The 27,169-nt window shown below is 46.2% G+C and overlaps 1 protein-coding gene across 4 annotated transcripts; it reads left to right on the forward strand.

The window, feature by feature from the left end:
* COG7 (component of oligomeric golgi complex 7) lies at positions 1 to 27,169 on the forward strand. Of its 4 annotated transcripts, none has more exons than XM_030578490.1 (18): positions 1 to 103; positions 799 to 1,013; positions 2,583 to 2,731; positions 4,219 to 4,335; positions 4,526 to 4,694; positions 7,082 to 7,164; positions 7,925 to 8,047; positions 10,105 to 10,303; positions 12,158 to 12,285; positions 13,419 to 13,573; positions 14,649 to 14,765; positions 15,918 to 15,983; positions 17,581 to 17,767; positions 19,063 to 19,203; positions 19,663 to 19,746; positions 21,952 to 22,066; positions 24,852 to 24,995; positions 25,742 to 27,169. In XM_030578490.1, the coding sequence occupies exons 2-18, from the start codon at positions 845 to 847 to the stop codon at positions 25,906 to 25,908; spliced, it is 2,313 nt and encodes a 770-aa protein (XP_030434350.1). In that variant the 5' UTR covers positions 1 to 103; positions 799 to 844; the 3' UTR covers positions 25,909 to 27,169. The 4 variants fall into 4 exon arrangements, with proteins under 4 accessions (XP_030434350.1, XP_030434352.1, XP_030434353.1 ...); XM_030578492.1 differs by having other exon boundaries at positions 12,161 to 12,285; XM_030578491.1 differs by lacking the exon at positions 1 to 103 and adding an exon at positions 164 to 186.

Here is a 27,169-nt window from a genome sequence, read left to right on the forward strand (position 1 = left end):
GGGTACGGTGGCCGGCTGAGCCGGGCACTTGGCGTTTCCCGGCAACCTTTGCGCTCTGTTGTTCGTGACCCAACCAACATGGCTGCCGCCGCCTGCGGGGACGGTGAGTCGGGGGCATCCCATCCCCCCCGTCGGCCTCCTGCCCCTCCCCCGGCGCCTTGCGTGGGCCGGGGGCGTCTGGCCCGGGAGGGTCCGGGCCTCCGTGACTCCCGCTCCCCCTGCCCGGGCCCAGGCGGGGCGGGAGAGCGGTGAGACCAGCGGCTGCGGGCCGGGGAGGACGGGCCTGGAGCTGGGGGGCGGGGGGCGGGAGGCGGGCGGCAGGGGCCGGGGGGCAGGAGGCGGGAGCTGGGGGGCATGGGGCGGGCGGCGGGGGCCGGGAGCTGGGGGGCAGGAGGCTGGGGGGCAGGGGTAGGGGGTGGGCGGCAGGAGGCGGGCGGCAGGGGCCGGGAGCTGGGGGGCAGGGGGCGGGCGGCAGGGGCCGGGAGCTGGGGGGCAGGAGGCGGGCGGCAGGGGCCGGGAGCTAGTGGGTAGGGGCCGGGGGGCAGGAGGCGGGCGGCAGGGGCAGGGGGTGGGCGGCAGGAGGCGGGCGGCAGGGGCCGGGAGCGGGGGGGCGGGCGGCAGGGGCCGGGAGCTGGGTGGCAGGAGGCGGGCGGCAGGGGCCGGGAGCTGGGGGGCAGGAGGCGGGCGGCAGGGGCCGGGCTGTGGGGCGGGCTGCGCTGCCCCCCGGCGGAGTGGAGGCTGGTGAGAGGAGGTGACCCCCGGTGTTGCGCTCAGCCCCGCTCCCCCTCCGGCCTTTAGGAGCCCGGCTCTGATCTTCGGCGGAGGAGCGGCCCCGGCGCCCGCGATGGATTTCTCCAAATTCCTGGCCGATGACTTCGAGGTGAAGGGCTGGGTGAACGGAGCCTTCCGGGCTGTGCAGCAGCAGGATGCCCCCGACAAAGTGGACGCCCACGCCGCTACCTTGGTGATGAAGTTGCAGCTCTTCATCCAGGAGGTCAACAACGCCGTGGAAGGTGCCGCTCTGGGGTTCCCTGCGCGGAGCTCTCAAACCCGGGAGCAGGTTTTGTGACCCTGTGGGAAGGGGACAGCGCTCGCTGCAGCCAGGGCGGGTGCTGGCTTCCTCCTGGAACGCTGCCAGCAGCACCGCCCTGCTGAGGAGAACGGGTTAAAGGAATTTCCCCCCACTTTAAAAAAAAAACCAAACAAACGTTGATTCCTAGAAACCACAATTGCTTGTGAGACGGGGTCAGTTTTGACCAATCTCCCAATTTGAAAATGGTAAATTTATTTGTTGAAATCGTTGAAACATCCCATGTTGATATTTTTGAAACAAAGTTTTGTTTTTAATTTTGAAACAACTTTTCATTTTAAAATGTTAATTTATACTAAATAAGTTTTTCTTTAAAAAAGCCAAAACAAATAAAAAGTTTAAAACAAATACAAGGAAATTCTTCTTCACACAGCGCACAGTCAACTTGTGGAACTCCTTGTCTGAGGACATTGTGAAGGCTGGGACTATAATAGAGTTTAAAAGAGAACTGGATAAATTCATGGAAGTTAAGTCCATTAATGGCTGTTAGTCAGGGTAGGTAAGGAATGGTGTCCCCAGCCTCTGTTTGTCGGAGGGTGGAGATGGATGGCAGGAGAGAGATCACTTGATCATTACCTGTTAGGTTCACTGCTTCTGAAGCACCTGGCATCGACCACTGTCGGTAGGCAGGATACTGGGCTGTATGGACCTTTGGTTTGACCCGGTATGTCCATTGTTTTGTTCTTAAAAAAAGGCAATATTGAAATTAAATTGACCTGACCCATTTTTGTGTGTTTTGGGGTTTTTTTTAGATTATTAGTTTGAGGATTTTGACTTTTTGTGCTGATTTGGAATAGGAAAAAAAATTGAAATTTCGAAAACTCTTGCAGGATGAGAGAGTCTTTTCCTGCCCATCTCTGTCCTGACCTGTAGCATCTTCTGGTATTCCAGCCTGATTGTTCCTTTCTCTTCTGCCCTGCTACCAGTCCCCCTGCCAGCATTGCTTTATATGCTTTGTCCTTAGTATTGTTTATATATGCTGATAGGCACTTGCCAAATGCTCAGAGGATTGTCCCTAATACGCAGCATGCCCTGCTGTTCCAGATCTGGAAGATCTTATTAAATATACAGTAGAACCTCAGAGTTATGAACTGAGAAGTCTGCCACACATTTCATTTGGAACCAAAAGTACACAATCAGGCAGCAGCAGGGACAGTCCCCTCCCCCCAAACCCAACCAAAAAGCAAAAGCCAGTACAGTACTATGTTAAACGTAGACTGCTAAAAAAGAAAAGAGAGCAGCTTTTTTCTTCTGCATAGTAAAGTTTGAAAGCTGTCTCATGTCAATGTTCAGTTGTAAACTTTTGAAAGAACAACCATAACGCTCTGTTCAGAGTTACGAACAGCCTCCATTCCCAAGATGTTTGTAACTCTGACATTCTGCTGTAGTTTGAATGCAGCAATGAAGATTTGTTGTAAACCATGCTCCTTGGGAAGTTTGTTCTATGTGAGGGTTGAGTCCCTTGTCATTCCATTGCTGTTTGTTTTTGCAGAAACAAGCCACCAAGCACTCCAGAACATGCCCAGAGTCCTTCGAGATGTGGAAGCCTTGAAACAGGAGGCAACTTTCCTGAAGGAACAAATGATCCTTGTTAAGGAGGACATTAAGAAATTTGAAGAGGACACAGCTCAGTCAATGCAGGTAGCTTCTCTCCTCACTAAATATTTGCCTGTGATTTCCATTTTTGCTGTAGATGCCAAAGTTACTGAAGGTGCCACAAGTACTCCTGTTCTTTTTGAAGACTGTTTTGGTTTGTGCAGTCCCAGGGGGGCTCTGTTAGCGCTCTGTAGCAGTTTGAGCTCTGGTAGATGTTGACAAGTAAGGGAGACTGATTTCCTGCTCTGATATTGTGTCCTTTTAAAATTGCTACTGTCATCCTGATGCACTTCAGCAAGTTCTGAGGCTATGAGATCCTAGATGCAAGGAATCTCTATGCTTTTTTCAAGCAGAACATTCACTGAAAACTCCTACAATCTGGTCGCTTTTCTGAACTACAGTCTGATTGTGCTAGGCTTCAGCAATTTGATGCCCTGTGAGCGGCTTCAGATTTTTCATACTTTTGTGAAGAAGTAAAAAGTTCTGGAGATACTGACTTTTTCTTATTGTGAATGAATGGTAGTGCTTATTAAATTGAAGAACTAATAGAAGTGTCCAGAGTGGGACTCAGCATGGGCAGACTCAATGCAAACATCCCTACAGATTGTGGCTTGGTTCTTGGCTATAGCACCCCTGATATTCTAGTCCAAAGCCTCTCTTAAGCAGAGAGTGATGCTGTATGGTGGTTTTATGTGTGGACAGCTGGAAGACTAGGCTGAAATCCCCAAAAGCATTTTCCTTGTTAACTCAGCCAAGCACTGTGTACTCAGAAGTGAAAAACGAATGCAGTAACCCATCTTACCACCAGGACATAGATGTTAGCAACCCAGACTAGAACTAGCTCTGATCAGGCCTTCATGAGCTCATAACTCTCCTCATGTGAGTGATCCATCTTTCATGACAGGCAGCACGATGCAGAAGCCTTTATTGTCTGAGCGTATTGATGGTGGTGGTGTATTAATTCCATGCTGTAGAGTTGCTTCACATTTTCCAGACAAAATGGACCCTGATTATACTGAATCCCAATTCAAACCAGTTTATAGGTGTGCTTGTTTTCTTGTGATAATTCGGAGTGAGCTGCTCAAGCAAAGGGGCTGCTGGTTTACCCACAGTAGTGCAGATCTTTGGTGAACTGTTTTGCAAGTTGTTTCTGGAGCTTTAGCTGCCATCAGAGCCCATCCCCCTTCCCCTCGGATCACACATCCTAATTATTGTTTAGAGTTGAGTGTAGACCCTGAATAAAAGCAACATTCCTCATTATGTTCTCAAATCTCTACTGATGATGCTCGTGAGCTAGTTCAAGTTTAAAATTGATTTTAATTTCTTCAGCTCCTCGGAGAGATGACCCACTTTTGTGTAAATCCCTAAAATTGATTTTAGCCAATTTCCTCCTGAAATTGCTATCACCCTGTTTCTTAAACCCAAATATAACAAATAACCTCCCCCCCACCCCCACCCCACTCCCCACCAAATCAAGCAGCTTGCACATTTGTCCCCAGTTCTGATGGGTAGCAGTTCCATCTCTGTTTCAGGTCCTGGTAGAGCTTGATCGAGTGAAATCCAGAATGCAGCTGGCTGCTGAGTCCCTCCAGGAGGCAGACAAGTGGAGCACACTGAGTGCAGATATTGAGGAAACTTTTAAAACACAAGTAGGTACCTGCTTGAAAAAGACAAAGGCATGAAAATTGTCAATCATAGAGAAACCACATTTTAAAAAAAGTCTTTTCAAGTCACCTTTCAAATGGAAATATGCCTCTGCTTCCCAGATGTCACTGTGGAGCTTAGGATTTGGCATTTTTGATATTGTGTTAACAACCCCCTAACTTCCTTTGGTGGCAGGATGTGTCTGTGATCTCTGCCAAGTTAACAGGCATGCAGAACAGCCTGGCGATGCTTGTGGACACTCCAGACTACTCTGAGAAATGTGTGCACCTAGAGGCTCTGAAGAACCGACTAGAGGCCATGGCCAGCCCCCAGATTGTGGCCACTTTCAATGCTCAGTCTGTAGGTCAGTACGGCTCTCTTTCTCTTGTCTCCAGAGTAGATGTATTTATATGCAGATAGTGCCCTCATCAGGAGAGTGAGTAGCATGCTTTGAGCCCCCCCAGCTGCTGTTGGAGCCCTCTTTGCCATGGACTGGCAGATTGGTGCTCCTTCTGCCAAGCCTTGTACACCTCCCACTATCTCCTATTTAATTTGTCCTTTCTTCATATTGTGTCTGTCCTTTTTTCTTTCTTGTCTTTTTTGCTTTCTGTTTCTGTTTGTTTTGGAGATTGCTCACCAGAAAGCTAAATGCTGCCTGGGTTGGGAGTGTATCTGTTGGGTCTCTCGGGGGCTGGGTTACGTGCACTTTCTTGCCAGAACCAAACGAAAAGAGATGCATGGGACAGCGGTCTGCAGCCCACTATGTGTTGGGTTCTCCCATAGTCTGCAGCCTTCTTTCCACCCCTGGATGTGATCCAGGTTGGGAAATGTTTCCTGAGTGTGTTTAAGACCCCTGTAGCTGCTATATCAAAGAGCTGCTGAGCGTATGTAGCAACACTGGATATTGTAATCAGTGGATAAATTCATTGGGAAATGCTGTGACTCTTTATTGCCTTGTAAAAGTTGCATTTGAAACAAGGGAGAGAGTTATAAAATGGTTTGGGTTTTTTGGTCTGGCCTTGCTCCCTTTCCCCACCCTTACACTGTCAGTTTATTATATGTATTTTGGTAGCACCTAGAGCAGAGGTTCTCAAACTTTTGTATTGGTGACCCCTTTCACATAGCAAGCCTCTGAGTGTGACATCCTCTCCCCCCTTATCAATTAAAAACACTTTTAAATATATTGAACACCGTTATAAATGCTAGTGGCAAAGCGGGCGTTGGGGTGGAGGCTGACAGCTCATGACCCCCCCATGTAATAGTCTTGCAACCCCCGAGGGGTCCTGACCCCCAGTTTGCGAACCCCTGACCTAGAGGCCTCCATAACAATCATGCGATTGTGCTGCACGAACACAGACTGAGACAGTCCATGCCCCAGTGAGCTTATTTTCTAATTTAAGACCAGATGCAGAGTGAGACAAGCAGAGGGAGGAAGGAAGAGGTTAATATGAAGGGTTTATGTGCTTGTGTTCTTTTTCACACTCTTCCTCCTTTACTCCTCTCTTCTTTGCTTTTCTCTTCCCATTTCTGGTCTTCTAGTCCATCACACTGGCTCTGTTTGCATCTGTTCAGAGTATATGTGTCTTGTCTTGTTGCTGCTCTTGGGCTGTATGGCTCTTTTGCAGGCAGATGCAGGACACACAGTGATGTTTGAGAATGTTTTCTCCCACCTGTAAGAAGAGAGCCTCATAGATGCTGCATGATGTTAATGTGTCCCATATGAGTTCTTTAGGTATGCCATGTAGCTGCTTTTACAGATCCAGACTAACACGGCTACCCCTCTGATATGTAGCTGTGGTAGAAACTGACAGCAGGTGGCGCTTGTGTATTGGAAATGGGTCCATTCCTTAGCTTAGTTATTCAAAATGTTCTGGCTCACTTTGAGATAAATGCAGTCCTGAGTCTATGACCTTTTTAATATTTCCTCCGGAGCAGCTCGCAAACATACTTTTCCTTTTCTGTTGACAGTATTTCACATGTTCTTCAAGAGTTCTTGCTTAGATCTGACCCAGTGGATAGGAAAACAGGATAACAAATATGTCCTTGGGGTGGGGGGAAGTGCTGTTCTCTCCTTTATACTGCTCTAGAGCAACCCTAGCTACTTGTTGTGTGTCAGATTTACAGGAAGCCAGCAGGGCCCTGCCACAAAACTAGAAACAAGTTCCTAAATACGTCATTACTAACATCTCTGAATCCAAGTGTGTTTTGTAATGCAAAGGGAGCAGAGAGACTTTCAGGCTTTGAGTGAATGATAGCTGGGTCATTTAGTCAAGGTGAAGAGACAGCTAGTTGTGGTCCTGGCACCAGGGAGTGAGGAAGGCAAAACTGAGGCATGCAGTTTGGTTTTACTGACACATGCTCTGGGCTGGAGGGCACTAGCTCTGTCTGAAAAAAGCATCTAGTCTTTTTGGGACTCAGTACTGTTACAGGGGGTCTGGAGTTAGAAATGTTTTTCCAAGGGAAGTTAAAAACTCTTCCATCATTACTTTACTCTACCCACTCTGGAATTTCTGTGGCCATGGATTCAGAGGCACTGCCCTAAGTGAAGGGAAGGGAACACAGGGAGGCCTTGTCACTTTCTTCATGTATTGTGGAGCTACATCCCACACAGTGTATCCAGGCTCTTCTCCAAACTGAAGAGGGTGGATTTTCCTGCTTAATCCAGAAGACTTGTTTTGCTCAGGGCAGTATCTCTGTCACACAAGTTAGGAGAGTGACCTGTTAACTAATGTTCCGTGTTGTTGTATTTAGACCAGGCAAAAGTGTTTGTGAAAGTCTTCAATGAAATTGATCGGATGCCCCAACTCCTGGCTTATTACTACAAATGTCACAAGGTATCTAGTCTCTGTCATGGTCACATTTTAATTTGGGGGAGTGAAATGTGGAGTAGTTCTTGGTTTAGCCTGTAGAGGGGGCTGCCACCCTGGTCATCTCACTTGTCCAATTTAAACTGAGGATGGTGCCTGTTCTCTTCCACGGTTCATCCACCTGAATCTTTTCCTGGCTGTGATTACTTCACACAAGGGGGGTTGGGGAATAACTCTCCAAAGGAGTCTTCTTGTGCCTTCCTACAGCAGCTAGTAGGCCAAATGAAAAATGTACTTGTGCATCCCTCTGTGCCCTGAGAAGGTGTTTGGTTGTTGCCTTTTCCTTCTTTTATGATTTCTGGTTGTTATAAACTTTATTGTAATTTGCTGCTGCTGAATTATGGAAACTCTCTTCAGATGGGATTGGAATTCTGGATGGTTCATTGCCCTTAACCTGATCCTCCAAAGCCCTATTATCAATGGGCCTTGTGAGGATTAGCTTCAGGGCTGGGGCCTGCCAAATATTTCAACTGTTATGGGATAGTATTGGTTTCAGTCTCATTTATGAGCAAAATACCAAGGTTAATTAAATCTTTGGATAAGCCAAGAAGCCTTTAGCTTCACATTTTAAAGTCTGAGTCCTCTTGGGTGCTGAATGATCGCAGGGTGGTACGTTCAAATCTGAGGGGTGTTGCCTTTGAGGAAAAGCAGTTTCACTAGGACATGTCTCTGTTTGAGTTAACAAGGCCCAGTTCTGTAGCGTGCATGACTTTTATTACCCTTGCAGGTGCAGCTGGTGACAGTCTGGCAGGATCTTTGCCAAAGCGACTTAAGTTTAAATCGGCAGCTGACTGAACTGTATGATACTCTGCTTGGAACGTGGCACTCACAACTCCAGTGGGTCATGCAGGTACTGTTGCTGTCAGTTAATCACATCAGTGCAATGCGTGGGAACGCAGATTGCAAATTCCCATAAGGCGCAGAATAATTGATCAGCTCACTGTCTTCACTAAAGTCTTGGCTCTTGCTTTGAGGATCTAGCTCAGGGGTTGGCAACCTATGGCACGAGTTGATTTTCAGTGGCACTCACACTGCCCGGGTCCTGGCCACCGGTCTGAGGGGCTCTGCATTTTAATTTAATTTTAAATGAAGCTTCTTAATCATTTTAAAAACCTTATTTATTTATATAACTAAACTATTGTTGTATGTAAATATAGACTTACAGAAAGAGACCTTCTAAAAATGTTAAAATATATTACTGGCACGCAAAACCTTAAATCAGAGTGAATAAATGAAGACTCGGCACACCGCTTCTGAAAGGTTGCCTTCCCCGATCTAGCTTCTCTGCTGCCACAGAAAGATTAAATGTTTGACTCAAGACCAGTGGCAGTATCTCTGCATTGCTGCTGTTAAAGCTGCTCTATCTCTTTCATCTGTATCGTACATGAAATCTAATTTGTCAGTGTTGCATTTTGTTCTGTTGCAAAACATCTGAAATACCTGAATTTCATTATTGCCTGACCTGGAGGAGGCCCTGGAGGGATTGCTTGACTGATTTGTGGTGGTTTGTATTGACTTCTGGGGGAACTCCTCTGGAACCCCTCAGGACTCTGCAGTACCAAGAAAAGCATTTGAATTTGTAAATGCAGAGCTTACCATACTTACACCTGACCTCAAAAAGAATTAGCCTCTCTTCATTTAGCCCAACAAATTGTGTTTGGACATTGTTGAGTCTGTCAGCGTTTTCACCCGTGAAGGGTAAGGGAGATCGTTATCTTATGGGTATGAAGTCTGTAACAAGGGCTGAGGCCTTTCCTGCAAGGATACCCAGCCTTACCTTGAAATAATGTCTTGGGATTTTTTCCTGCATAGCAGTTGTGAATCACAATTCAGATGCTGGCTTATTCACTAGCATGTGCTCTAGGACCGGGGTATTGTGAGGGGCCTTGCTATGTGGGCCAAAGTTCATGTCACCCAGGGCTTTTCTCCCTAGTCCTCCTGTACTGCCTGTGTTAGGAAACCCATTTTTTTTTCCTGTTCTACTTGCTGATCATGGTTTTACTGCTGCGAGTTGGATACTGGAGTATATGTTCTGGTACTGCAGTGGTGGGGGCAGCATAAATACCTAGAGAGAATAGCTGACCAATCAGTCAAAAGTGGCGATGATAAAAGCCACCGCAAACAAAGATGAGGGTGATGGATGTGAATGTGAAGTTAGCCTTATGCTGATCTCAGGATAACATTTGCCAACTGGTTACATTCTCGCTGGGGCTAGAACGTAGTGCTTCCCAACTCTCTCCTCGGTCCATCCTGACTAGTCACCTAGCTGCTTATTCATGGGATTCTTTATCCCTTTCCTCATGTCTTTCAAAGGTACCTGTTTAAATTCTGTTTGAAGACACAGCATGCTCTCTACCTTGTTTTTCTACTCTGTTGTCCATTATTTGCCTGTCCTCCTTTGGATCCAGCCTCTGCTCAGCCTCATAGATTCTCTGCTGCCTTAGATAAAGTGCTCTCTTTGTCTGGGCTCTTTAAGCGACAATGATTAACTCTGCTTTCATACCATTTAGTCAGCCTCTTCTGCGTGCTGAGTCCGCAAGGTTCTTACCTGGCCCTGCTTTTAATCTGGTAACATTTGTGCGTTTTCAGATGTGCTCCCATTAGTGTTAGGTGGGATTGCTCATGCACGGAGAGGATCCAGTGATCTGGCAGTTTCCTGAGTGCGGTGTTCTTGATGTGCCACGCAATTGCCTTTTAATGAACAGAATTTAAATTTCATCTTTGGGGCAGTTTAGTCTCTTCTGCCCTGTGAATTGTTTCTGGGGGTTTCTATTGACTAGGTCATTGTGCTGGTGTCCTTGCTAAAGTGGTGGAGCGTGGGGCTCCTGTTCTGGGGCTCAGTTTACACAGAAGCAGTGGGCTGCTTCTGCTAACATGCTCATGCTAACAGCTTTCTTGTTCATGCAGGTTTTTAAGAACCCCCATGAAATTGTGACTGTGCTGCTGATCCAAACATTAGGTGCCTTGGTGCCTTCAATCCCAGTCTGCCTCAGCACTGCAATGGAGAGAGCCGGCCAGGAAACCAAACTAAGGAAGCTGCTGGAGCTGCATGACACCACTGCCCACTTTGCAAGAGGCTTGGAAGTAGCAATGCTGTCTAACTTAAGTAGGGACTGTTATTTCAAATATATCCCTGATTTTATGATGTATTTTTATGTAACCCTCTGTACAGCCTTTGGGTTCTGTGGTTTGTTTTGGTTTTTATGTAAGGGATTTGGATTTCATCTGCAGTGTTTGCTGTTTACATAATATTTGTACTGAAATATATATTGAACTTATCCCGAATATATTGACACAATCTTGGCTATGTTTACTGAAGCAGAGCTATTTTGATACTACTTGTGTAAATAATACTTAGCACTTTCCTTTTACAACATTTGTGTGGGTGAATTACAACATCCCTATAAGGTGGATCAGTTTTATTCCTGTCTTATAACTGGAGAAATGGAGTCAGAAGATACTTGACTTGACTGAGATCACATGGCAATAAACGCTCAGGAGTTCTTGTTTTAGACCGCACCTCCCTTAACAAGTTCTCCTGATCATTTGCTTTCTCAGACTCTGCAAGGGAAAGTTTGCCAAAATGGTTTTCACTGGAATTTAAAAAAAATGGTGGAAACTGTTCTGTTGTTCTTAGGTTTTATGAAAACAATGTTTAACCAAATTAAACTGCTGGGTCAAATTTTATTATTTCTGATGTGTGCTTATGTTTAGTGCCTAAAAGTGTTGTGCTGTTCAGAACAAAGTAAAGACCCTCTCCCTGCCCTAAAGCATTTGCAGTTTAATTTTAGACAGAAATCCATGAGTGGTTGATGCAAACCTTTGGAGGTAAGGAAGGAAGGAAGGTGAATTAACAGTAATGAGCCCATATGATTATATAGGCTCAGCACAGTTTTAATGGATGAACATCTATAGGTATTTATAGGTATCTAAATTTGGCATAGTGTCCCTTCAAAGAGAGCGTTCAGGAAATTCCCAGGGTAAGGTTGATGGGTTATCTTTAATGCTGCATTTCCTGCCTGTGTTTGCTTTGCATCATACTCCTCAGTTATTTAAACCCAGTTTTAGTAGATCACATTTAACAGCTGTGCCATTCCAGGAAGTGTGGCTATTGTTCTGTGCTTGTATTCTGCTTTTCATTAGAAGTCATTGTGCACTCTTAACGAACACTTGCTACACCCTGGTCTGGCTTAATTGGGGTAGGTAACAAATACTATAGACACTGTATAGAAGGAATTTGGAGAGAAGAAGCCCGAGTCTGTAAAATAAGAGACCAGGAAACCAGTTACTGAACTGTTGAGAGTAAAATTTGCATTCTTTATTTGCATATTACCCTGCAACAAGGTGACATGCTCCAAAAGCGACACACACAAGCAGAAGCATCACAGGAATGGAGGAGCTGGGTGACTAAGCAGATTGGCAGTGGGGCATTGGGTCAGCTGGTTCACTTTCAGGCCGGGTCAGGAGTGACTGTGGCTGTGTAGTAGTCTACATGAAACGAGTTGGCATCGTTTATTTTAGGTATGGATGAAGACTGTGTAGTTTGCTTTTTAGAATCTTTGATGGGACATAAAATGAGACTGTCCTCTGTAGGCAGGCACAGTTCAGATAGATTCCTTGCTTCATCTCTCATTATGCAGGCTGGGATGGGTGATAGCTGGCTGGAAATCTTGTGAGCCCAGATTGTTTTTGAGCCGCCAGGAATATGGCTTAATATTCCTGCTGTGCTTGTTGAAATAGAATACCTGGATATTAAGGAGCCGATAGTGATGATATTCCCATTTGTTTAAAAAGTCTGCAGCTCAGCTTTAAAGCTGCTGGGCAAAGTCCCAAGGTATATGCACACATGGTAGTGGCTGTCAATAGGCCCAGCTCATTGAAAGAGCCTAACATGCTGCTTTGAGGCCACCTTTTAGCTGTTGGTTTATTTCTTTGTACACTCACTTCTGATTCCTTTTAGAAGAGCATAACCTGGTGAAAGTGATGGAACTGGTGGAAGTAGTGTATGGTCCGTATAAGCCCTACCAGCTGCGGTACGGAGACCTGGAAGAAGAAAATCTCCTCATCCAGATCAGTGCAGTGCCCTTGGTAATGTAATGTATTCTGCTCCATCTGTACAGTAGTAGTCAGCAGGTAATTGGAGGCTGATATTTATAAGTAGTTTAAAGGAACTTTGTTACGGTGGTTGGACCCTAGATTTTAGCTAGCATTTTCCATGTGCAATTTCCGTTGATATCTATCTTTTAATTAAATATTGCTTTTTTTACTTAAGTTATAAAATTAATTCCAGCAGCTTTGTCTGCTTCTGGGCAATCCTTCAGTAACTGGTGCTACATGCATCTGACTGATGTAAGGAAAACCTTTGGGATAAGCAGAAAACTTCTTGGACGCTTAGACTATTAGAAGCAAGGAAGGAAACCTCTGAGTTTGCATTGTGTCTTTTAATCTTTTGCATATGTGACCTTCAGTCAGGATAAGTGGAGGTGGGGTATTGTGTTAGGCGCTGTACAGACTAGAAGATAGTCCCTGCCCCAAAGTCTTATGCTGCAAGTGGATATACCAAACCACTGCAGGGAGGATGGCATAACCATGACAAATGGTTACACAGACTAGCTATGTGCATTCCTGCCTCCTTTGTTGTTTTCTTACCGTAGACGGAGTGGGTGGGAGAGGGAATCTCCTGTAGCAGTGTTTCTCAACCTGAGGGTTGCAAGTGCTGGGCTGGTGTTAAGAGGTGGCAAGCAGGGCAGTTGCTTGGAGCCCTGTGCTACCGAGGGCCCTACAAGGCTAAGTTACGTGCTTCAGCCCAGGGCAGCGGGGCTCAAACTCCAGCTTAGGAGGGGGCTCACCATTTTTTTTAAAGTCCAAAGGAGATCACCAGCAAAAAAAAAGTTGAGAAACACTGTCCTATAGGAAGGTTAGGTCAGTGTGTTCTGTCTGGAGGCAGTGATGAGAATAGGAGAGGGCAATCTGACTTTTATGTGCTATGATGGTGGTGTAGGAGGATGAAAACAAAGGAGACTGTTAGCCCTCAGTGCACTCCACGAGACAATTAGATGTTGACGGGAAGGTTTGCCTGTTGGGTTAAACTTCTTCCTTCCCCATCTGGGTGTTACAGCAACTACAGTGTTAGCTACAGAAAGACTTGGTACAGTGTAGTTACTGCAGGGACGCGTGGTGAAGGAGGGTTGGGATCAACCAGTGTATTTTTTGTTCTCCAGGAGCATTGGGAAGTAATTGACTGCGTCCAGGAACTGAGCCACTCGGTGAACAAACTCTTCAGTCTGGCTTCTGGAGCCATCGACAACTGCGTTAAACTCACTGATGGGCTGGGGGGGTGTGGGCTGCTGAAGGCACTGAAAGCTCTGTTCAAAAAGTAAAGCATTTTCTGCCTTTCTAATACACTTATCCCTGGCGAGTGAGTGAGTGTTCAACAGGTGGCTCTGAATGCAATGGGGGGGGAAGCCTGAGGACTTTATGGTTTGTGATATTGTCACATTTCTATAGACACAGCTAGTATTTAGCATAATCCCTTCCCTTGTGATCTGCCACTCCGCTCAGCCAATAAAGATCCCTCGACTTGTTGCTTTCCATGAAAAGTGGAAATTAAACATGACTGGAGGTAAAGCTTCTCATAGCTGCAGTATGCCTGAAATTTCATTGATAAATGCCTAAAAGCACTTCTGGGAAAGAACCACTTCTGAGAGGACCTAATAGAAGAGAGGCGTGGTAGGCTGGTGAGCATAAACCTCAGAGGGAAACATGTACTTTAAGGTGTGCAAGTGACCTTCCACTTACTATATTTGCTGCATAACTTCCCTGTAGAATGAGTGGCACTAATTAGAGGCAATGTATTTTTTCCTGTTAAATCTATTACATACTCCCATTGAAGAGAGCATTCCAGTACTGATATCCCCTACTTACCCTTTTTTCCCTGGGCCAACGCAGCTGCTAACCTTACATAAACTAAGCCTTGGCATCAGTGCATTATTGGTTCTGTGGGGAGAGCCCTGTTCTGTGAGTAGGTTAAAGCAGAGCACTGCTCTTTGGTGAGGGAACGAGAGATCTGCGAGCAGCAGTAGCGTCTGACGTTGGCTCTTCTGCTCTAGAAGAGAGCAGTAATGCTCGTGACACTAGAAGTGCTCTGCTCATACCTGCTTGATAACCGTGGCTTCCAGTCACTTAGATGCAAAGCAGTATTACTATTTCAGCTATTCTGGCTGGTGCTCTGGGTGCCGCCCTACCCCCTCGGCCTCCAAGTTGGGCCTGAACCTGCTACTGCTGGCCACCTTTAGCCTGCAAATGTCGGGACTTGGGCTGGAGCAAGGAATACTTCCTTTGTGCTCCTCTTCTTGTGCAAGTGTCTCTGGCTCTTTGCCTGAGACGAAGCGAACTGCTCATAGCAAGTGCCATTGCTGTAGTCTGAGGTCTTGCTCCATCTCTTTACACAGGTATGTGTCTGACTTCACTACTACTTTGCAGTCCATAAGAAAGAAGTGCAAACTGGATGATATCGCCTCGGATTCCCTTTTCCAGGAGGACTGGACCGCATTCCAAAACTCTATCAGGTAATGTGCCAGTGTGAGCCAGGCTCACAGTGCAGCAAACACTGAAAGCAGGGCTGTTGAGATACGGCACGTGGTATTTGGTCCCGAGGTCGAGCTGGTTTTTAGGTGAAAATGGAAGGGGGAAAAGGTCATTTTATTTTCTTTGGCCTGGATCTTTTAGCTCCTTTTTTCTCTATTGCTTGAGACTCCCTTTTGGAAGTATGAAGAATCTCTACTCCTATTCACCATTTTTTGGTACCTTTGGCTAATTCTGATTCTCTTTGCCCACCCATACTTTCAGTTTTGAGTAGAGCTGAAATTAACTAATGGATTTCTTTGTGGCAACAACTGAATGAAAGCTCTCTGACATCTTCTTCTGCAAACAAGCCTGTGTGGTAGTGTTGTCAGCTATTGTGGAAAATAGTGTTTCTAATTTGACTGCTTCTTCAGATTCAGGCTGCTTGGGGAGAAGGGAAGGCAGGACACTCTATGGTAATAGTGGCTGCAAAACTAGAGGGATTTTTGTTCTTAATTTTTGTTCTTAAATATTAGTGGGATAGCAAAGTGATAATTTCTGAAAACCCTAACAAACCCCAAGGCAGTTAGAACCCTGGCGCCTTTGTCTCTCAGGCCGTAACCATCTGAATGCTTTAGAAAAGGACACTCCATAATCTAGGCCTCCAGTATGATCTGCTTTAAAGTTGGTTTGATATCAGACAGATGTGGCTCTGATGGGGCCCTGCTAGTTCAGTTTCACACAGGGCTCTGTCTATGTGGAAGTGTTAGTGGAGATTAAGCGTTAGGTGTCTGTTGGCATTTTCAGTACCGTGTTGACTAATTCTGCTCCGAGCAGGACACATCGTTTAAAATAGCAGCAGCCACTAGGGCTCCCACCATTGGAGCTGAGCTGGTGTTAGCCATGGTGGGAATAGTGCAGACCTGGCTACAGTGCGACATCAGCAGGAGAGAGTGAAGGTATGAGCATCAAGTTAACTGCCAAGCTGAAAAAGTGATTCCTACCATGGGGAGAGCTCCCTCTAATCAACCGGTGAGGAACTTTATTCCCAGAGACTTGCATACTAAGGCTAGATCGCATGAGGGAGAGTCTGGGAACCTTTGTGCTGCCTACCCCAGCTTCACAGTGTGGTGTGTTTTTGTTCTGTTCCCTACCAGGATAATAGCTACTTGTGGTGAACTCCTTCGGCAGTGCGGAGACTTTGAGCAGCAGCTAGCAAACAGGTAGGAAATGCTGGGGTTGGCATGCAATCCGTATGTGTGTCTATCCAGTTAAAAGGAACCAAACCCCAAGGTGCTCCGTCTGTATGGAGGCTACAGAAGGAACGCAAGAGCCTATGAACTTTGTTAATGGCAGTGAAAAAGCAGTGACTTTGTGTATGCAGCCTGTCCACCTAGGTCTCCCCGGTCAAGACCCAAATGTGTAATAATGGCCTATAAAATGGAGGGGAGGGGAAATAAGGGAGGCAATAGCTTGAAACATTATGGGGTTATAAAATGAAGCTGGGCTTTCTAATGAGGGATTTTTAGAGACAGAGATAAGAGCATGCACTGGCAGAGCGAGACAGCGTGGATGCTATGCTGTGTGGAATTGAGGTACTCGCTTCTGTTCCTGGGAAGGCACGAAATGCAGCCAGTAAAGTTTCCACCTGCTGCTGCTGTTGGGAAATTCTGATGAGCAGGTTAATGACACAGCCCACATACAGCCCATCTCTCTTATCAGGAGCCATCTTAGTGACTTCTAGGAGATTCAGGAGCTAGGTAAATAATCAGGCCAGACAAAAGGAGCATGCCCTGTATTGCTGAGGCTTCTGCTCTTCCATCGAAGAGTTTGTAAATCACCAGCTAATGGGAACTTCATTTGCAGTGTACGAAGAGTGGTTTTTAGGGGTGACTGGGAGAGCAGGTAAGGGGACATTTTACAGAGGATGCCCCAACTCTTAACCCCTTAAACCTAGGAGTGGTTTTGTGGTTGGGTTGTCTCCCATCTTGATTTTGGGGGCGAGATTCTGGCATGCTGCAAGCTTATTCTTAGAGTCCCTACAGATATCTGTAGCTGCAGTAGCAGCAAAGAATCCTGTGGCACCTTATATAGACTAACAGATGTTTTGGAGCATGAGCTTTTGTGGCTGAATACTCACTTCGTCAGATGCATGTCCACTACATGCATCTGACGAAGTGAGTATTCACCCACGAAAGCTCGTGCTCCAAAACATCTGTTAGTCTATAAGGTGCCACAGGATTCTTAATCTGGATCTGTAAAAGCAGCAAACACGGCTACCCCTCTGATACTTGTAGCTGCAGTGTGTCCTCACATTGTCACATGGGAGCAAGTTTCTGATGCAGATAGATCTGTGGAATGGCCACTTTGTCTTGGAGACATTCCTTTGGCCCTGGAGGGCTCTCTCTGGGACTTATGCACCAAGATTGGCTGCTGGGGTGAGGTTGAGGTCACGACAGAGCAACACATGGCACCATTTCTGCCAACTGTGGTAGGGAGGGTGTGAAACATGATAGGGCAGAGTGGACTAACCACAGGGCCCGGTAGAGGCTGCTTAACTTGTTTGTCAAAGTTAAAAAAAACATGTGGAGGGCAGGGGGCCTGTTAGTGCTGTTCTCTGCTTTATTGCTCAAGCTGGAGCCTTGTGTGTCAGTAAAGCTGGTGATGCTGAGATGGGGCCTCCCAGAAGGGACGGGGGAAATTCCAGGCAGGGCTGGGGCAGGGGCCATGAGGAAGCTCAGGGAATTCTCTTGGAGCAACCCAGTGCCAACTTCATTGGAGTTTGGTTGTAACTTTGTTAGTCATGTTGGTTGGTTTCAGGATTTTATCCACTGCTGGGAAGTATCTGTTGGACTCCTACAGCCCTTGTAGTCTGTCTGGCTTTCAGGATGCCAGCTCTGCAGAGAAGAAGAGCTCAGTCAAGAACCCCTGGCAGGAATACAATTACCTCCTGAAGGAGACTCCGTCTGAGTATGCCAGCCTCATGGAAACACTCCATACCCTAAAGGTAGGACTGCAGTGCTGCCAAGGACACATCTGGCAGTTGGGGCCACTGCCTGGTCACATGCCTCCATAACAGCAGCCTGTTGATTGGGAAGGGCGTTCCAAGTTCTCCTGACACACCCAGTACCAAGAGAATGAAATGTTCAGCGCTGTTAGGCTCTGGGGTCACTCCCTCTCTCTGAAGCACGGAGCTCTGGTTGGGTGTAGCTCAGATGAGAGATCCCAAGGCAAGAGGCAATGGAAAGTTTGTATTTGAGGACCACCTTGAGCTCCAAGTCCGGTCATTGTCTTTCCAGGACTTTCTCAGCAGGTTCCACTCTGCTGGTGTACCCATCCTGGAATGTAATTCTGCACATGCATTCATGCGTGCATCTGTGAACAGGGTAAAGCAACCCCCCTTATCTTCAGTACTGATCTAATTTATGTATGTTTGCCTTCATTAGATCGTTTGTAATAATAAAGCTAAGTTATTTGTTCTGTCTTCCTTATTTTCCCAGGGTGTTCTGAATTTTTTGGTACTTAAATTACATATAACTCATGCTTCGCTACCCTCAATATTACGCATTTGACTTGTGTAGAAATAACATAGTCACCTCTCTGTATTCAGCCTTCTCTGTACCAACTTTTTGTGCAAAGCTGTTCCTTGATTCCACACAGCAGGCCAGTTGCTTGTGCCCTTTGACCATGGTCATGTAAAGGTCATGTTTGTATTCCTCCTCTTTATTTCTGTAACTTCAATATAGCTTTAGTGAGCAAATGGATTATATGAGCTAAGTTTTCTTTTAGTGATTGCCTGGCAGAGTGCAATAAAATCTCTGTGCTGTTGCCAGCCCCTCCTGCAAATGGCCAACGGAATTATATGGAACCAGGGAAAAACTTTTGGTTGGATTGTGACTATTAAGCCTTGGTTTGTACTGCCTGGGGTGTGGAGAGGGTGTGCTGCTGGGTGGCGCTCTAGGACTCAGCCACAGTTTCTTGTGGGGAGTGCATACCGCAGTGGCAGCTCTTCCACCCTTTCAGCAGGTACAGCTGTGCTCCCCTCTGTGCCTGACCTGGCTGGTGTGGAGTGGATGTGGTGGTGAAGGGTGCCACCCTTCCATGCCTCCTTTCAGGGACCTTGCTCCCTAGGGCCTTGAGTAGGAAGAGGAGGTAGTGCTCTCCATTGGTAATGTCTGACCCTTTCGAGACAAGGATCCTTTGTGCTGAGCCCAGTCAAAACCTTTCTTTCTAATATTTTAACCTAGGCCTCCTATGACCAGTTTAGTGGCATCTGTATGTAACTGTTCCTTTCTATGTTAGGAGAAAGGGACAAGTAACCATAACCTGTTGTCTGCATCTCGGTCTGCCCTTACTCACCTCAACCAGCTAGCGCACCAGTTGGCGTTTGACTCTGTTTTCCTTCGCATCAAACAGCAGCTCTTATTGATTTCCAAGATGGAGGTAAGTTCCCTGGATGATTCCACTGATCCAGCATAGCGAGTGGGAAAACCTGGCATGGATATCTCCCCACACTTTATGGGAGCCTGGGACTAGTAAGCCCTCATTGCCTCTCTACTGAATGCCCTCACGCCTGTGGGGATTTCTGTTTACTCAGATGTAAACTCCCTTCTTGGAACTTCAGTGGAGAGTCCCCAGGGACCCACCACCACTGCATCATCTGCTGGGGTTTGTGTCTCCAGCAATCCAACATTTCTGTGAAAATAATTAATTTCAACCTATGTACAAAGAACTGTGAGGAATGTTTTAGAGGAGGGGTCTTTCCACAGTCCTTGGTTTCTTTAGGAGTCCACTGGCAATCACGAACCCTGTTACCGTGTGACCCCAGTCCCTTTCTTTGGGGCTGCTACTCGTGCTGGCTGAAGAGAGCTTTGACTGGTTCTCTGCTTTATTCCTTCCTAGGGCTGGAGCTCAGCTGGCATTGGTGAGACACTAACAGATGACCTGCCAAACTTCAGTCTGACTCCTCTTGAGTACATCAGCAATGTAAGAGCACACGAGGATAGTTCCTAGAAATGGCTGAATCTTGGGGCACTCTGTAATTTGGCTGTCGGAGTATTTTTGCTCATTGTATGAGGGCAGGAGTTGCTGTTTTGTTGGTTCAGTTTCCCTATCCCTAGGATTTCTATTCACCACTCTGAGGATTTTAGGCAATTGTTGGAAAGGAACCTCTTGTAAAGGGTGCCAGGAAAGCACTGAGGTTTCTGGAGATCCCAGGAAAGGTGATGGAACTTCTCTATTGAGTTGTGATAACACTTGTACTGGGGTGGGTTACGCTGCCGCAGTCCTCGCACCGCCCACTGCTTACTAGTAAATCTGGAAAAGTGGCATCTGTCAGCATCTCTTCAGTCGTGCAGCTCCTGGAGAGGCTAACTCAGCAGAGTAATCACACCGAGCACATAGGGCTGGAGTCCCAGCTGTATGCTGCCATGACTTTGTGGCATTATTGATTTGAAAAGAGCTTGATCTCTCTTCTCCTCAGTACCTGGGAGCCTCTCCAGTCTCCCTTTCTGCCGCAGAGATCATCTTCTGGTGGTGGGATGCCAAGAGTGAACGGGGGCCAGGAGTCTCGCTGGATAGTTCTCGCTGGTTTTATCTGTTTAATCCTTGCTCACCAGCAGAGGCTTGAGCACTGCTCCCTAACCTCTTCCAAGTGCTGCTTCTGCTTCTCATTATCACCTCTAAATGGGCCCGGGGCAGTAGTTCCGAAGCCTGCGCCAGGGAGCAAAGATCAGTCCGATACTCAGGAGAATTGTTCTGACCTACTGGCTGCTGATTGCTCACTCCACCCCATGTGTAATTTGACAAACAGGAGGATGTGTGCTCTTCACTGTGATGTGCCCAGGGCAGTACTGCTTTCATTCTGCATGTCTCCCTCTCTGACATGCACAAGGAACAGACCCGGAGGGATATGCCCCAGCTGAGCGCTGACGGGAGGGCCTGAGGCCATAGGATGCGGTCAGTTCATTTCTGGTGTTGGCATTCTGAAATTTGCCTCTCCCCACTGCATGCAGATGCCAAGAGTTGGTAGCCTGCTGAACTTTGGGGTCATTTCCCACTTATTTCTAACTTCAGCTACCTGGGAGGCTTCTTTTACAACACAAGGTTCCTGGGCAGTGTAGCAGGAAGAAAAGAGAGAGGCCACTCAGCCACCAGATTCCTGTAAGCAAGCTGCTGATGCAGACTGCCTGAGAGAGACACTGGTGGGATTGATGAGTGATGGATATGTTTGGCAGCAGTTGAGTGCAATTTTAAACCAAGCACATCATGGTATCAATTTGGGTCACGTTCTACAGGGAATCAAAGGGAATTTGAGCCTTTCTGGGCCTAGGAGGGGCTTCTGGGACTTGTTCAGATGTAGAAAGTCTGCTTCCTTTCCCAAGCCACCCTTTAACCTATGATTGAGAAGGGAGCGTGATTTATGGATTGAGACGACTGAGACTCTCCTTGGGTGGCCCCAAGACCAAGCTGCTGCATGGCCAAAAAGCTACAAGTGCTTTTTAAAATCAAATCCATATAACTGGACTTCATATGTAGAAGAGAGAGAGCCACGTGAGCTCAGTAAAAGAGATGTTACTGAGACTCAGTCAGCTCTCCAGAGGACCAGAGGGTGAAGGCAGAGTGCTCTGAGTCGTACCCCTGCCCAGAGCAGCCTGTCCGGGGCATACAGGCAATTGATGTGCAAAAGACAAGGCCCATGCAGTTGGCTGCATGGGGTCACATGACTCCTGCCTAGGTTTGTGTGGCCTCAGTGGCATTCTGGGAAGGATAATGTCTGTAAACTTATTCTTGTGTAACGTGATCCTAAGGTTCCTGTTCCCTGATTTTGCTCAGAGCAGACTGTTTGATTCCCATCTACAGAATGAATCGCCAATAATTCCTGCAGGGGTCAAGGATGCAATTATAGGTGTGAATCTGTCTACCAGTTTTTCTTGCCATTGTTGCTCCTATAACTGGGCCTTGAACTCTTGGAAAATAAACTTTGTTTGTATAGAGGGAATTAATGGTCAATGGGAGATGGACATCACTTCCTGGCGTAGTGTATGTTGGTGAGCTGCTGTCACGGTCTGTGTTCAGAACTGGTAGGTGGGGATTCCTCTCACTGGTGTCCCATTCAGTGAAGTGCCCACTTAATGCACAAACCTTAATAACTCAGTGTCACACGTACAGTCCTTTTATTTTTTATCCTAGATTGGACAATATATCATGTCCCTCCCACTTCACCTCGAGCCATTTGTTACTCAGGAAGATTCCGCTCTGGAACTAGCCTTACATGCTGGAAAACTGCCGTATCCGCCAGAGCAAGGTAGGACAAGACCGATTGAGGGAGGGGCCTGGAAGAAAGTGTGTGTTTAGCATTGCAGAGAGATGAGTTGCGGGGATGAGGTGATATGAGGTTGATTTCCCTGCTGATGTGGTAGCTTACTGTATAACCAGATAGTGCCTTCCAGTTGTCCTCGCTAATAGTTACAATGAGACCATAGTTAATGAGGAAAACTTCAGCACCTTTACAAAACTGGAAGCGTTAGGTCAAGCTGTGTTGATGTCTGTATTGAGGGAAGTTGCTCTGCAAAGGGGATGAGCCCCCATGGCAGGATATGTGTGAGAGTGAAGAGATGAGTCGGTTAACGAGCCAACGCCAATTCCTTATTTGGTTCTCTAGGAACTCTCTCACCATGAGTGTGAGTTCCTGGGAGATGCTGTGTGGTTACCTGTGGGTGTTGAGTTCAGTCACAATTGTAGTTGCACTTCATGCCTTCACTTATTTCTAGCTCTAAGTATTTGTTATTTGGGACAAAGGCTTGGAGCTGTGCTGTCAGTGTGGAAATGTCCATTGTGAGCACCACTCTTTGGCTGGCACCAAACCACTGATGTTTGACAGAACCACTGTCCACAGGGAAGCTGTTCGGATCATTTTGTCTAGCTATTTAAAGATTGTATGATCTCGGCACTCCAACAGGCCATACCTAAGTAGTACATAGTGACACTAAAGTGGAGAGAGAGTGCTGGGGGAAGAAGATCCTTCAATTGTTACCTCTGTGCTTGTACCCTGACGTGGCATGGAAAGCTGGCCTGGATAGCTGCTCGTGTGACATGGATGCCAGTGCATATATGTGCATTCCCAACTGAGATACACAGGGCAGGCAATATTGTGGGGGTGTCCTGGGTTGCCGAGCAGTTTACTAGACATACTGTAAAGAACAATAATTATACACAATGTTCATGTTTCCAACCTGCCCTTGTATCCAGATTGGCGTAAGTAAGGATTATCAAGGGCTCTTCCTTCTGCTGTTGCTGTTCAGATCACCCAGACCTCTGTGAGAGCTGAAGGAAAGCACCTGTAACTTGATTTCCTCATTCCATCCCCTTAGTGTTAAACTGTAAAGTGGCTTGGTCTGTGGTGTTGAATCGCTTATGGACATTTGTTTCCACTGACAATTGAAGCAACGTATGGCTTGATGCTTTGCGTTCCTCATTAGAACAGCCATACTGGATCAGACCAAAGGTCCATCTAGCCCAGTATCCTGTCTTCAGACAGCGGCCAATGCCAGGTGCCCCAGAGGAAGTAAACAGAACAGAGCAATCGTCAAGTGATCCATCCCCCATCATCCACTCTTAGTTTCTGTCAGTCAGAGGTTTAGGGACCCCAGTGCATGGGGTTGCATCCCTGTCCATCTTGGCTAATAGCCATGGATGGACTTATTCTCCATGGATTTATCTAATTCTTTTTTGAACCCAGTTACAGTTTTGGCCTTCACAACATCTCTTGGCAGTGAGTTCCACGGGTTGTCCGTGTAGTACGTGAAGTACTTCCTTTGTTTGTTTTAAACCTGCTGCCTGTTAATTTAATTGGGTGACCCCTAGTTCTTGTATTGTGTGAAGGGGTAAATAACACTTCTCTGTTCACTTTCTCCACACCAGTCATGATTTTATAAAGTCTATCATATTCCCCCCTTAGTTGTTTTTTCCGAGATGAATAGTCCCAGTCTTTTTAATCTCTCCTTATGTGGAAGCTGTTCCATAACCCTATTTATTTTTGTTGCCATCTCTGTACCTTTTCCATTTCTGAAGTATCTTTTTTGAAATGGGGCAACAAGAGCTGCACGCAGTATTCAAGGTGTTGGCGTACCATGGATTTATATAGTGGCATAATGATATTTTCGGTCCTATTATCTATCCCTTTCCTAATGGTTCCAAACATTCTGTTCGCTTTCTTGACTGCCGCTGCACATTGAGCAGAAGTTTTCAGAGAACTATCCACCATAATTCCAAGATCCTTCTTGAGTGGTAACAGCTAATTTAGAACCCATAATTTTATGTGTGTAGTTGGGATTATGTTTTCCAATGTGCATTACGTTGCATTTATCAACACTGAATTGCTTCTGCCATTTTTTATGCAGTCACCCAGTGTGTGAGATCCCTTTGTAACTCTTCACAATCTGCTTTGGACTTAACTATCTTTAGTAATTTTGTATCATCAGCAAACTTTGCCACCTCACTGTTTACCCCTTTTTCCAGATCATTTATGAACATGTTGAACAGCGCTGGTCCCATACAGATCTCTGGGAGACACTGTTATTTACCTCTCTCCACTGTGAAAAGTGACCCTTTATTCCTACCCTTTATTTCCTGTCTTCTATCCAGTTACTGATCCATGAGAGAACCTTTCCTCTTATCCCATGACTGCTCACTTTGCTTAAGGGCCTTTGGTGATGGACCTTATTGAAGTCTTCCTGAAAGTCCAGTTACACTATATCCACTGAATTACCTTGTCCACGTGTTTGTTGACCCCCTCAAAGAATTCTAATAGATTGGTGAGGCATGATTTCCCTTTACAAAAGTCCTGTTGACTCTTCCCCAACAAATCTTGTTCATCTGTGTCTGATAATTCTGTTCTTTACCTTTTCCTCCTGTAGCTTGCTAAGAATACGATGTGTGGTTTAGCTTTTGATGATAATGATTTTGTCTTTAAGTTTTTAGATTAAGCTGACTTTTTTTCTTTTACCTAGCACAAAATTCACCCCCAGCTACAGACTGAGCCAGCGCAGGCTAGTTGGGGTTCTGATGGCTAATGAGAACTTTCTGTTCAGGTGACGAGTTACCTGAGCTAGACAACATGGCTGACTACTGGCTAGGTTCCATCGCCAGAGCTACCATGCAAACCTACTGTGAAGTTATCCTACAGATTCCAGCGCTCACCCTTCACTCAGCGAAGCAGCTTGCCACGGACATTGGTGAGCGCAGAACATACATTGTCTAGTGAGCTGCTTCTCCCTAGCAGGCCTTACTCTCCTAGACTCAATCCTGCAGTGTGCCAGTAACCTCCCAAACAATGTGGTTTGCTGCCATTTCCTAGTGGGCTTTTTGGGAGATCAGAGCTCCTAACGGAGCTGCTCGATATCTTGCATATCAAGGCTTTTGACGATGTTGCAGCTAACAGCTGAGGTGGCTGGTTAGTGGTTCAGTCCCAAAGCCCATTGTTCCCCACTGTTGGGCTGCAGTCTGGCACATGTCCTTAGTGCCAAGACCCTCTCTGAGTGAAATATCAACTAGTAAAGCTGCAGATATAAACCAAGTGGTCAGAGTTAGAACACGACAGCTTTGTTTTGGCAAGACTTGTCTCCTGGACACTTGGAGGAGCTGGGCCTTTCCAACAGGTGTTGAGTGGCTGGGGAGAGAAGTGCTTGAATCCTCTCCTGTTAGTCTGTGCAGTTACTGAAATGTAGCACCATGTGCCCCATTCCTCTGACCAAAACCACTAATCACGTAAAGCAGTAACGAAAGATCCAAAATATAAGACGGGAGCGTAACTAGATTCCAACCGTTTTTTGGGTGCTGTGAATTAGTCTGAACTAGTGCTGATGGACAGAGGACATCTGGTGTAGTGCTCTGGGGCAGAATTGCCATGACACTACTTTGGGGACTGTTTGACATAGTAACTGTTGCCTGTTTAAATCCATTTTGTCCTTCAATCTTGTAGATTATCTAATAAATGTGATGGATGCCCTCGGCCTTCAGCCTTCGATGACACTACAAAACATTGTTACTCTATTGAAGACCAAACCAGAAGACTACAGGCAAACAGCCAAAAGCTTGCCCCGCAGGCTAGCAAGCAACATCGCCACCATGAGAAGTGTGGACTATTAACTCCAAGCCCTCGAAAAACACCAGCGGAGGAGTTCTTGACTAAAGGCTAAATTTCCCAAATTGAATTTTTTCTCTAATAAACTTTCCAAGGATGATGGGAATGTGGTTGGGGAAAAGAGGAATTTATTTGTGACTCATTCAGTACATTTCTTCATTTGGAAATGTTGAGAGAGCTCTCCAAGTGTTTTGAACTATGAAATGGAAAAGAAAAATGTCTTAATGACCACATTTCCCTATAGCCATCTGGGTGAGTTAGAGCTGTCTTGTGACAAGTGTTCTGACGCTAGCTGGAGAGTACATGCTGCATGACAATGAAATGATGGGCTTTTTTAGTGCAGTCTAATCAATGCAGACTGAAATTACAGGGTATGTGCAGCGTGAATCAACTGAAATGAGGACTCTGCTACCTGCAGGCAATGCCCATTGCTCAAGTCTTTCATTATCCACAATCTCATGAAGGTAGTGTCTCGGCAATTAGCAGAAAAGGCAGGACCTAACTAAGCCCTGACAACAAAACCAGTTTAGTAGGTTGTTTCTCAGGAGATTTTCTTCCTTCTGAAGCTATTGGGAAGCTTCTATGGAATTGGATGTAGCAGTGTTGTTTTCTTGTGAAATGGATGAAAGTGTGGTGTGCGGGCTTTTGCAAAAAGGCTTATCTAATCTAGGAACACTTCCCAGGGTATAGGCTCGGGGAAAGTATAAACTGATCCCACTGTGGGGATTTTGGCTGTGTGGGATCATGGTTGATACAAATGCCATTGGGGGTAACTGCAAGGTTCAGCTTCTGGGAACCTTTTTTGGGTGAATTAAGTCTTTAGAAATTTCAAATGTCTGGTTTTGGGGGGAGGGGGAAGAAGGGGATGGTACTAGAAGAATTTCCCTGGAACATCTGCTCCAGTGTAGTGTCAGTCTGAACTGCTTTTCCAAGCTACCTATAGAATTTGATACTTCATCTGCAACATTACTTTAACCCTTTTTTTTGGCAAGAGAGGAGTCCTGATCTGGAATGCAAACCAACACAAATATTCAGGTGTGTCTTGATTCTGAGCACAGGCTGTACCTGAAAGGGATTACGACTCTTGGTTGCTGGCAGCAGCAGCCCTGAGGTTTTACTGCTCTCCTATCAGAATGGAATAATCTATTTGACAGTGAACTTCCCTCCTCTGAATTGCAGAGTGTACCTTTTATCTGGTGTGTACTTAAGAAACGTGCAGTTACAGCCCATACAACCAAATAAAAATGAAACCTCTCTGCTGCAGAA

This window comes from Gopherus evgoodei, chromosome 10, assembly GCF_007399415.2.
Source record: "Gopherus evgoodei ecotype Sinaloan lineage chromosome 10, rGopEvg1_v1.p, whole genome shotgun sequence".
Taxonomy (NCBI): domain Eukaryota; kingdom Metazoa; phylum Chordata; order Testudines; family Testudinidae; genus Gopherus; species Gopherus evgoodei.

Coding starts and splice junctions, on each gene's coding strand:
- COG7 (XM_030578490.1), top strand. CDS start 845: ATGGATTTCTCCAAATTCCTGGCCGATGACTTCGAGGTGAAGGGCTGG. Junction 10,304..12,157: donor AGCAATGCTGTCTAACTTAA/GTAGGGACTGTT, acceptor GATTCCTTTTAG/AAGAGCATAACCTGGTGAAA. Junction 19,747..21,951: donor CTCTTGAGTACATCAGCAAT/GTAAGAGCACAC, acceptor TTTTTATCCTAG/ATTGGACAATATATCATGTC.